This window comes from Camelina sativa, chromosome 19 (genome assembly GCF_000633955.1).
Source record: "Camelina sativa cultivar DH55 chromosome 19, Cs, whole genome shotgun sequence".
NCBI lineage: Eukaryota > Viridiplantae > Streptophyta > Magnoliopsida > Brassicales > Brassicaceae > Camelina > Camelina sativa.
In genome coordinates, this window is record NC_025703.1 from 3,307,937 (window position 1) to 3,318,829 (window position 10,893).

Genomic DNA, 10,893 nt, shown 5'->3' on the forward strand with positions numbered 1-10,893 from the left:
TTCGTGAGGAATACGATGTTTGTACCAAAGTTTCGGATCGTCCCAGAATCTTATCCGACTCATCACATATCTCTCAGCATCATATGTTAGAAACTTTTGTTGTTGTTGTTAATTTTTTCCGATTTAGTGCGTCTTATCGTCCCCTTTTCTCCTTTACTTTTTGCTTTCATTATCGTTCCTTGATTATATACTTGTTTTCCAGGGCAGAATTATCAAATAATTTATCCAATTAAGGTTCATTCATGCTATTATCTAATAGGTTTTCAATTTTATCTTTTGTCTTTGATTGGATACAAGTCGTCTAATGATATAATGTAGAACAAAAAAAAAATAGTAATATGATTACAAAAGTTAACACCATCTCAATTTTCACAAAGGATACTTTTCATTGTTTAATACTGACGAATGCAACCTTTTTTTTTGTTTCCATTGTTTAGCTTGTAACTGAAGTTGTCATCAATTAATTAAACCGGACCTTATTTGTAGATATATTTTTAAATGCTTTCTTAATGAAACATGTTAAAAAAAAAACACAGACACTTTAAAAAAAATGGAGGTGGGTTGTCATCCAAAACTCAAAACACCTTATTATTGATCATACATAATGATAGTACAATAATATATAGTTTTGTTTCCAATTTGATTGAATTTAATTATTAAAAAAAAATGGGTAAGCCGGGTGAATAATAATAAAATAAAGGAAGGGAGGAAAAAAGGACAAAAGAGATCTATCATTGATATCATAATTTTCCAGCGGCTTTTATGATTTTATTAAATAGATCTATACTAGCTAGTAGCTAGCAACTGTATGTTATGTTTGTTAAATATCTTTTGTGGTTTAGTTTTTACACAGAAGAGAGACGTCTCTAATAAACTTAGCTGAATAATCAAATTTACAAATTTAATTAAGAATATAGTATATTAATTGAAAAAATTGGAAGAATAAGAGGAGAAGTAGATAAAATTACTATTTTGGTGTTTTAGTTATTTGAGAGATGATGACCAGTGGTTGGAGGCCGGCGGCCGGCGGTGGCTTGGCCGGAGGTTGGAGGTTGCCGAAAGTTTGTTGGTGACCGGAGTTCGCCGGAAGTTGGAGTTGCCGGAGGTCGGCTGGTGGTTGGCCGGAGATGGTTACCGGTAGTGGTCGGCGGATGTGGTAGTTGAGGAAAAACTAAACCCTAGAAAATAATATTGTGAACCCAAAGGAATGGTGATAAAAAAATAAGATGTTGATTAAATGGTAGAAGTGGTGGAAAAGAGAGAGAGGTGATAGTTGTAAGAAAATTAAAATAATATATATTATAGTTTATATACAATATATCAACTTTTAATAGTTATAATAGTTACATTCTGAATTATAATTTTTTTTGTTGATTATACAATGCAACTCCCTTTTTTTTTTCTCTTTCTCACTCGCTTTCCCAACCAAATCAATCCCAAAAAAATATCTTTCTTTTCTTCTACCCAACAAAAAAAAGATATTTTTGGAATTCGCCCACGGAGAAAAAAAAGATATTTTGGTTTTTGTTGTAAGAGAGGTCAAAGCTAAAATAATAATAATTGAGAGAGAGAGAGCATGGACGAAGAGAGAGTGTTTGTGATTCGTCTAAAAGACTAAAAAGGCATTATGGGCAACATAACATATAGTATAGATATAGACCACTTGGTAACTTCCACGTCGCGAGTACGTTGATTATTAATACTCCCGAGCGCGTGAGATAAAACAAATAGTAGTACAATTTTATTTTATTTTTATTTATAAAAAAGTTTATTGCTTTCATTATAAATACGACAGGGACCCACTATCCCTACATGAACCTTTTTGTGCACTTTTTCGTGTTTTGTAATAAAAATGAAAAAAAAGAAAAAAAAAGAATTAGGCACTTTTGATAATCAAAATTAATTAAGAGGGGTTATGTTATGTCACAAGGCAGGCGCTTACATGTCCCTTTGCGGACACACCCACCCATTGTCTATCCATTCCTCTTTTTTTCTTTCTTCATCTCATTCATTATTCACACAGAGAGAAAAAAAAAAAAGAGAGAGAGAGAGAGAAGAAAGAAGTTTTCTGTAATAATCATCTGCTCTGTTTCTAGGGTTTTTGTTTGATTCTTCTTCTTCCCTTATAAAGTTTCTGATTCCCACTTCTTCTTCTTCTTCTGAAGATATTAGTTTCTTGCAGGATACAATTTCTTCTGAAGATCTTTTCTTTTACGTGAGTGTTTTTGTTTCTCTTATCTCTGTTCCTTTTTTTTTTTCTTTCTTAGTGTTATTGCCATATTTTTTATATATAATCAATTAGTGTTAATGATTTGATTATTCACTGTTTATCAGTATGAAGGGTTGATTTTTTTTTTCTTTTTTTTTTCTTTTTGTAATCTTGCCTTTGTGTTGAATTTTCGATCTTCGATGGAGGGCTTTTCTTGTTTTTTTTAATTTATTTTTCAAACTTGTTCGGATGATGATTATTATTTGGGATTTTTAATCAGAAAAAGCTTGATTTTTCTCTTTATCGGGAATTGAGATTTTTTTTCCGATTTGGTCCTTTCCTGAACTATCAAGTCAAACAAAAACTGTGTTGATTTTACTGATCTGTACTTTAAAAAGATATCCTTTTGTGGGATTTTGGTCTCTGATTGTTGTTCATTAATATAAGCTCTGTTTTAGTAAATCTCATGAAGTAGGTTTCCAAGTTACCTTTTTTAACCTTTCTCCTTTGGGATTTATTTATCAATCCTCCACCTGTTTATAGAAAATCACTACCTGTTTTCAGAAATTTATGTAAAAGATTCCATTTTTTTCTTCTTCAAGGCTTTTGTTTTTTTTTTCCTTTTATATGACCAAGTCTCTCTCCCTTTCTTTATTTTTTAGTCTAATTTGAGTAAATTATTTATGGCTTTTTTTTTTTTGTTGTTGTTGTTTAACAATAACAGGAAGTTGATTTGGGTCAAGAGTGAAGGAAGAGATGGGTTACATGTGTGACTTCTGTGGTGAACAAAGATCTATGGTCTACTGTCGATCAGATGCTGCTTGTTTGTGTCTCTCTTGTGACCGTAGTGTTCATTCCGCTAACGCATTGTCCAAACGTCATTCTCGGACACTTATCTGCGAGCGATGCAATGCTCAGCCTGCTACCGTCAGGTGTGTTGAAGAAAGAGTTTCACTTTGTCAAAACTGTGATTGGTCTGGCCACAACAACAACAATTCTTCGTCTTCTGCTTCTTCTTCTCCGCAGCAGCATAAGAGGCAAACCATTAGTTGCTATTCTGGTTGCCCTTCTAGCTCAGAACTCGCCTCTATTTGGTCTTTCTGTTTAGACTTAGCCGGACAATCCATTTGTGAACAAGAATTGGGTATGATGAATATAGACGATAATAATAATGCTCCTACCGACAAAAATTGCAATGAGGATAACAAGAAAGATGTCTTGGTTGGATCCTCTACTGTTCCTGAAACCAGTTCTGCTGCACCAGGGAATTCATCTTTTGCTAAGAAGGTTACTTTTCTCTCTGATATATGTTATATTTACATTTGGAATTGAAATATTTTCTTGTTACTAAACTCGACTTCTTGTTTGTCTATAAAGGATGTTGGAGTGTGTGAAGATGACTTCTATGGGAACCTCGGTATGGATGAAGTTGACTTGGCACTTGAGAACTATGAAGAGCTCTTTGGTGTTGCCTTTAATCCCTCGGAAGAGTTATTTGGCCATGGTGGAATCGATAGTCTTTTCCAGAAGCACCAAACAGCTACAGAGGTACCTTGCTTATTAGATTTACAAAGCAATGATCATAGATTTTGGATGCATCTATGTGTGATTCTTATACCTCTTTTGATCCAGGGAGGGAATCATGTGCAGCCAGCTGACAGCAATGACTCGTTCATGAGTTCGAAAACTGAGCCAATAATTTGCTTTGCATCGAAGCCAGCACATTCGAATATCTCTTTCTCTGGAGTCACTGGAGAAAGTAGTGCTGGAGATTTCCAAGAATGTGGTGCATCGTCTTCTATGCAGCTCTCAGGGGAGCCACCATGGTATCCTCCAACATCACAGGATAATAATGCTTGCTCACATTCAGTAACCCGTAATAACGCAGTTATGCGTTACAAGGAAAAGAAGAAGGCTCGCAAGTAAGTAGTATTCTGCTACAATGCAATGCATGCGCATCAATAGATAGGAGTTAGTGCAGGGTTTTTCCTAATGATACTTTTTGTTCTTGAAACAGGTTTGATAAGAGAGTGAGGTATGCTTCTCGCAAAGCAAGAGCTGATGTGAGACGGCGTGTAAAGGGGAGATTTGTCAAAGCTGGTGAAGCTTATGATTACGACCCTCTCACCCCAACTAGAAGCTATTGAAGAGTCTCTTTGAAAGGTAAATACAGATGGGCGAAAATTTCCAAACAAGAAAGGTTTTTGACTTATGGGCAGTTTGAAAGTGAGCAACTTGGAAAGCTGTGGGTTAGTTTTAGTTAACAAAACAAGACTACTCTTAGTTTGAACAGATCCAAGACTGACTCTTGTGAGCAATCATTCATTCCTGGGGATTCAATCGGTTTTTTTGGCCTTAGAAGCTTCATTCTTGTTCAGAGGGATCATTCTCTGACTTTCCTTGCGAACAAATTACCTCAACTCCGATTTCTTCTTCTTCAAGCGTCTCACTGATCCGGGTTCCATGAATTTTGTTCTTCTCTTGGTAGTTTAAAGCAGGGAGATTTAGAGTATAATTTAAACAATATGATTGTATATGTCTGTCTATTTGTTTGTATACTCATAAATGTTTGTATTCTGTCTTGTACTCGGCATTCTTGTAAATTAAAGACGTTATCCAGTATCTATCAGACACATTTATGTGGTACCAACCGACTGGATTCGAGTATAACGAGATGTTGGTTACAAGAGGTTAGCATACTATTTGATCTAACGATGAACCAATGCCAAAACTTGTTGGAACATTTTGTTCTCTTATGCTCTAAGAGATATATTGGACTAAAAATTAAACTCCTTCAGATATTTGTACTTTTTATTGAAGACTTATTACATCACAAATTTGTAACCCTTGTATAGGCAATAATAAATTCAGTAATTTTCAAGTTTCAGTAACAAAATATTGAAATTGAGGGTAACCAAACAGAAGTAAGATGAACGCGATCAAGAAACTTGTCCAATTTGATTGCTGGCACGGATTTGAAAACATTGACCAAAGGCTAAGGAAAGAAGGAAGACAAGAAGAGTCTTCAGATACAGACTCAGGCAGCAAAGTTCTTGGCTTAGCTCAGAAACTTAAAAGGAGAGCTAAAAAAAGACCTCTTAAAAACTAAGAAAGCAATAATTTTGCTAAAACAAAAAGATATAGTAACATCAAAACACTGGATTCATAAAATACCTTCCCCTAGCCTTGATCTTTCTCTGTAAATCCCCTTCATGCTTTAAGCCTTCAACTTCATAGCTTCATTTCTTTGGTAATTTTGTTAGATGGCACACACACACACACGCAAGTCAACAAAAACCCGCACCATATCTTTCCTGATTTCTCTGGAATTTCAAACTTGTTGAATCTTCAAAATCTTTTTCATCCTTTATACTTCCTGTTTCAGTAATTACTTGGCCAATTCATCTGCGTTTGCTGAGGCTGTTGGAAGACGTTAGGCGCAGGTGCAACCATTTCAGCTCCAGCCACACCTTGAGACTGTTGTAAGAGCGGATGATGAACTCCTGCTGCTGTTACTGCTTGTCCCGGATGGTACATACCTGGGAACGCGACATGTCCAGCTTGTGCTGGAGCGTAAGTTACATGTTGCCCATGGTGCTGTAAACCGTAGAAAGAGCTTGACACATCTCGTCCTGGTCCAGCAATCCATACAGGCAATGCTTCACTCTGCAGAGACCCCAAGAATATAATTTCATCAGGAAAGGGAACTAAACTTTCAACTGAGTTGGTTTAGGGAGGGAGAGGGGATAGATACCTGTTGCCCTGTTGTGTTGTAGCCGTTGTTTTCTTTCAACTGCAATGAGTTGAGGTCCTCATTGGAAGTCGAATTCCCGGCTGATGCAGCAGAGGTGGGGTTATACCCTGCTGGGAAGGACCCATATGTTGGTCCGTAACCACCAGGCATACCGACATGAGTCATGTTTCCTGTATTAGTCCCGGGCTTGTAATGAGGGAGTGCGTATTTGCCTCCTGTTGCAGCTCCAGGAGGTGGAGGAGCAGGATATACACCGCTTGCCTGAGGTTGCTGAGCAAATGCACCATTGCTTAAGAACTGGTGCATTGTCGGGGGAGGTAGATAGTATGGGGAGAAGTAGTGTCCATATTGCACGTAGTTTGGTGGATAATGCGACATATGTAAACCCGGGGGGCGGAAAACAGGAACATGCTGCTGTGTGACAGGTATAGAGCTCTGCATTAGTCCTGCAGCCTGAGTTACCAGTGGTGGTGGACTAGCAGCAGACAGAACCAAGTTATTTCCTCCCTGCAAATCAACATGTTCAAGCATTTCAGACACAGAAGAGTGCTAATACATGTTTGTAACAGCTTTATCTTTTGATCTTTCAAATTTATCAACATAAAAATATACAGACTAATTAGAAACTGTAGATTCACTCCAAATTTATCAAGAAGAAAAAATGAGACTTAAATCCAAGTGGCTGACATAACAAATTTGACTATTAAATTGATGCTGCGAATGTTGGAAGACTGAATGTATAAACGAAAGAGTCTCAGAACCATCTTCAATTAGGTTAAAATCACTAAGGTGTGAACTCTATAATAAAATACAAGGCTAACCTCTTGCATGGTTTGAGATGAATGCGGAGGCAACACGGTCCCATTAAATTTGGAGGCAACACCTGGGGAAACAAAGGGAGAAATACGGCCATCACTTTCAGGGCCTGAGCGGTAGAATTGAGCATAGTAACTCGCTGTATCAAATGGTTGTTGGCCCTTCAAAACAGCAAAAGCGAAGATAATTTAGAAGATAAATTACAGGTGACAATGCCGAAAAACTATGTAAGGAGCAAAATGTTACTGATCGACAAAGAGTAAAATCAAGGTATATCAACCATAAGAAAACCTAACAACTTAAAATTAAGTTGAAGTCATACCGCATAATTGGGAATACGAAAGCCATCACGTGCTTGAGGGTCAGCATTCTCAAATTGTGGAAGCTGGCTCCCAGGAGCTGGAGGAACAAGACCATTACTATTACTTGGAACATGGTCAAAGGAGTTTTGATTGCTTTCGGACTCCAACATATTGTCTTGCTTGGACACATCATACTCTGGAGCTACATTTGTTGCGGTTATACCTTCGCCAGCCATATTATGTTGAACTTCTGAAGGCGACTCAAGGTAAGCATTATTGTCCTCTTCCTTTTCAGTCGAATGGACAGTTGGGTGACTGTAATCATAAATGAAAAATTCACTTAGGCACTGGCCATATAAATACAGTCATATTTCAAGACATAAAAAGTTCTTGAACTTAGGAGCCAGGCAGGACAAAAATTCTTTCTGTTTCGAACTTAGGAACCAGGCAGGACAAAGAGTTGTTTCTAGAAACAAAACCCAATTAATTATCGAAATTACTCGATCAACAGATAACCTACAGCACGAAAAAAGATATATGTTCTAGAGCCTGATGTACACCATAGTGTTTTGGAAGTTTCAACTATGCTACTAAACAGAGCACGCAAACTACACCTGGAAATTTCTTTTACCTTATTCCATCAGTAATTTATTATTAACAACTTCTTTTCAGCTTACTGCATTCTAAATTGAGAATCTATAGTCACACAACAACATCAACAATAACTGACAAAGAAGAGGAAGGTAGATACCTGAATTCCTCCTCTTCAAAACTCTCTTCAACTTCCTGTGAATCATGAGCGAGAGGTGCAGATCTCTTTTCATTCTCTGGACAGGCTACTGAGCTAGACGTAATACAAAAGCCAGCATCAAAGCTTCCAAAGCTTAACTTGGTTCGTTCAGCCTCTGGAACAAGAATATGGTTTGGAATAATAACATGCTGACGTTGAATCTGCAAGTCTTCCAGCTGCCTCTGCAATCTAGATGTGGCCTCTGCTGAAGGTATAACATTTTCAACAGATTTGTCACCAGCTTCAGTAGGACCTGCAAGCGCTTCACCTGTGGATGATGCACCAGAACCCTGGGTAGTGTTATGGTTCACTGGCTTCGGTTTCCATTCTTTAACGGAACCAGCACCTAGAAACAAGCATCATTAAAATGATGATGTCAGAAGATTACAGTCTTGTGGAAGTGAGAAAAAAAAATACAATAATGAAGAGCTATCGTGGACAAAAAGTGTTTCCAATAAAAGCAATGCCTGATGTTTCTGATTTCTACGCACATTTTATCACCTGGAATATATGCTAAATATTTCATATCACATAGAAGAAATCCAGTACTGCAGATATAAATGTATCACTGTTACCTCTTTGAGTACCAACAGTCTGATGCGACCGATTGCTGTAATTAGAAGAAGGCCGACTACCCGTACTGTTGCTATGAGATGAAGCAGGCCTCGGAACATAAGTATCATTCACGGCAGTCTTCCCAGACCCACGGGATCTGGCATGGAACTTGCTTTCTCCAACGTGTTGTTCATATGCTGTTTGCTCTGATTTGGGATTTGAAGATGTGAATCGAACTTCAGAAGAAGTTGGACGAGGGAGTGGCAGAGAATCAACCGATTTCTGCTCAGTAGGCACATCCCTAGAGACAATTGCTACACGATTTTTGTGTAATTCCACAGAAGATGGTGCACCATCAATGGTGTTTGAGGCGACTAAAGATCCAGTAGTTTTCAGCTGACCTGAAGTAGCTGGTAGGTTGGAAGAACGATGAACATCAGAGCTTCCCGATGTCAGACCAACAATACTTTTATCCATCACAGCTGAATGGCTGTCAACAGTAACAAAGAAAAAAGAAAACAAACATCATGAGAAGGTTCATCTATTGAGTATAACCATGCTGGAAAAAAGGCCAACCCCTGTTTTCACTGAGGGTATAAATACATCCACCTCTATGTCACATGTCACAAAGGAGCAAGGAGAATGATAGGTAAAAGGGATTAGTACTATAGGATGACACTCACCTTGACACCAAAGTAATATCTTTCGTTTTTATCTCTTGAGAGGTTGAAGTTGATGGATCAGTGACCTGCTTTGGACCATTTTCTTTTCTAAAAGAATTCTTTGCACCAGCAACATCTGATTAGAAATAAACATTCACAACAGACAGTTCATCAGTTACTGAAAACTTCAAAAAGCAACAAGTTATGGACTGCCGCTAGGAACTAACTCTATCACATTCTTTCGCTACATACTAAAAGCCATTCATGAACACAAACATGTAGTAGTGTCCTAGAGAAAAATCAAGAAAGAATTAACTTTGAGTAAATATAACAAACAGGATTGTGACAGTAAGAAACCACTTTTCAGAGAAAACTAATGCTGCATATTAAGAGATGAAAGTACTGCAATAAATTGAGTTAGCCCGAGTGTTGATTACCATGTGATGCATGACGCGAAGAGAAATTCCCCCGACCGGCCCTACTACCACGGCCCGTGCCACCAGATCTCCATGGTGATTCAGCAGAATCCTTGTTGTTGATGTTCTGTAGCATTCAAAGAAAATCGTCAATCTCCATGTCACAATATTTGCTGTCTAGTAGACATGGTTGATACATAAACTCATGAAATAGACCAAATGAACTGCAAACACCTCATACCTCTTTTCTCTTATCACGCTTCTTTTTAACCTCATGGAATGGATCTGCAGAGTCATAAACAGTTTTTGCATTAGCTCAGAAGATTGTAGAATAACCCAACAAAATAAAACCTATCCCAGAATCCATCTCCAAATTACAAGATGCCCAAGCAGGTAACTCGAAAAGCCTGATGCAAAAACCACAACTGCCGAGAAAATCTGCTCTAAAACCTAGAGAAAATCATGGTTACCACTGATAGACCCAGCACATGGTTTTAGAACTCTTTTCAAAACAATTTGTTTAGATAAGATACTGATAATGTGAACTTCCAAGTTCCAAGCAATAGGATTCATCTACAAGGCACCAATCTTTGTATAGAACTCATACCTAGCAAAAGTATTCCCCCATAGACAAACCACTCAGAATACTACTATACCCTTTCTCTCACACATCACTAGTGGAAGTAATTGATTCCCGTATATTCTAAATCAAATCCTGAAAGCTTTTTCTTGTGTGGAAAAAACGGTTACAACACAAAATCACAAAAACAACTAGACACAGCAGGCGAAGGAACCGATGATTCAGATAAAATCAAAGGAGAGAAGAGCAGATGAATCAGATGCTAAAACCTAAGTTAGACAGAAAAAAGAAAAAAAAACCCCCCAAATCGAAAAACAAAATCTCTCATCGTGGATCCAAATCAAAATAAAGAGAAATCAGGTATGAATAAATACAAGTGAAGAGAAGATATTAATATACCTTGAAGAAGTAGGCGTTGAGCGGTCTCGTCAGGATCCATGTTGCATTCATGAAGCATTGCGTGAATCTCATCCTCGCTATAGTTCCCAGCAGTGGTTTCCTTAATGTTCTGAATCATCTTTCGAGTACTGGCTGGAATCGAAACCCTAGCGCCACTGCCGACCATCCTCTCTTCTTCTTCTCAAACGTAATCTCGCTTCTTCGCTAATTTTTTTTTTTTTTTTCGAATCGAATCTGGAAACAGACCAGAAGAGGTCTGCGTTAACCTATATATTGTGTATTGTATACGAATAATACGCAAGTGATTTAAATAAGTACGAGAAGGATGGGATTTGAAACTACTTTATGTCGAGGATGGAGAAGGAAGAAGAAGAAGAAGAAGAGAAGGGGGAAAAAAAAAAAAAAAAGAA

At 37.6% G+C, this 10,893-nt stretch overlaps 2 protein-coding genes across 2 annotated transcripts; one reads left to right on the forward strand and one right to left on the reverse strand.

Moving 5' to 3' along the window:
• On the forward strand, positions 1,946 to 4,863 carry LOC104764491 (zinc finger protein CONSTANS-LIKE 9-like). Its single transcript, XM_010488032.2, has 5 exons — positions 1,946 to 2,215; positions 2,934 to 3,496; positions 3,587 to 3,757; positions 3,842 to 4,131; positions 4,227 to 4,863. Exons 2-5 carry the CDS (start codon positions 2,966 to 2,968, stop codon positions 4,354 to 4,356), a joined length of 1,122 nt encoding a protein of 373 aa, XP_010486334.1. The 5' UTR covers positions 1,946 to 2,215; positions 2,934 to 2,965; the 3' UTR covers positions 4,357 to 4,863.
• Positions 5,114 to 10,887, reverse strand: LOC104764492 (GBF-interacting protein 1-like). The gene is made up of 10 exons (XM_010488033.2): positions 10,484 to 10,887; positions 9,746 to 9,789; positions 9,526 to 9,631; positions 9,110 to 9,224; positions 8,447 to 8,916; positions 7,833 to 8,217; positions 7,102 to 7,396; positions 6,785 to 6,940; positions 5,964 to 6,470; positions 5,114 to 5,875 (listed from the first exon to the last, which is right to left on the reverse strand). Exons 1-10 carry the CDS (start codon positions 10,647 to 10,649, stop codon positions 5,591 to 5,593), a joined length of 2,529 nt encoding a protein of 842 aa, XP_010486335.1. The 5' UTR covers positions 10,650 to 10,887; the 3' UTR covers positions 5,114 to 5,590.

Bases quoted from the DNA above. Each gene is read 5' to 3' on its own strand.
- LOC104764491 (XM_010488032.2), top strand. From the start codon at position 2,966: ATGGGTTACATGTGTGACTTCTGTGGTGAACAAAGATCTATGGTCTAC. The intron at 3,497-3,586 runs GTTACTTTTCTC...TTGTCTATAAAG, and splicing joins ATTCATCTTTTGCTAAGAAG to GATGTTGGAGTGTGTGAAGA. The intron at 3,758-3,841 runs GTACCTTGCTTA...CTTTTGATCCAG, and splicing joins AGCACCAAACAGCTACAGAG to GGAGGGAATCATGTGCAGCC.
- LOC104764492 (XM_010488033.2), bottom strand. From the start codon at position 10,649: ATGGTCGGCAGTGGCGCTAGGGTTTCGATTCCAGCCAGTACTCGAAAG. The intron at 7,397-7,832 runs GTATCTACCTTC...TTATGATTACAG, and splicing joins TTTGAAGAGGAGGAATTCAG to TCACCCAACTGTCCATTCGA. The intron at 6,941-7,101 runs GTATGACTTCAA...GCTGTTTTGAAG, and splicing joins TTCGTATTCCCAATTATGCG to GGCCAACAACCATTTGATAC.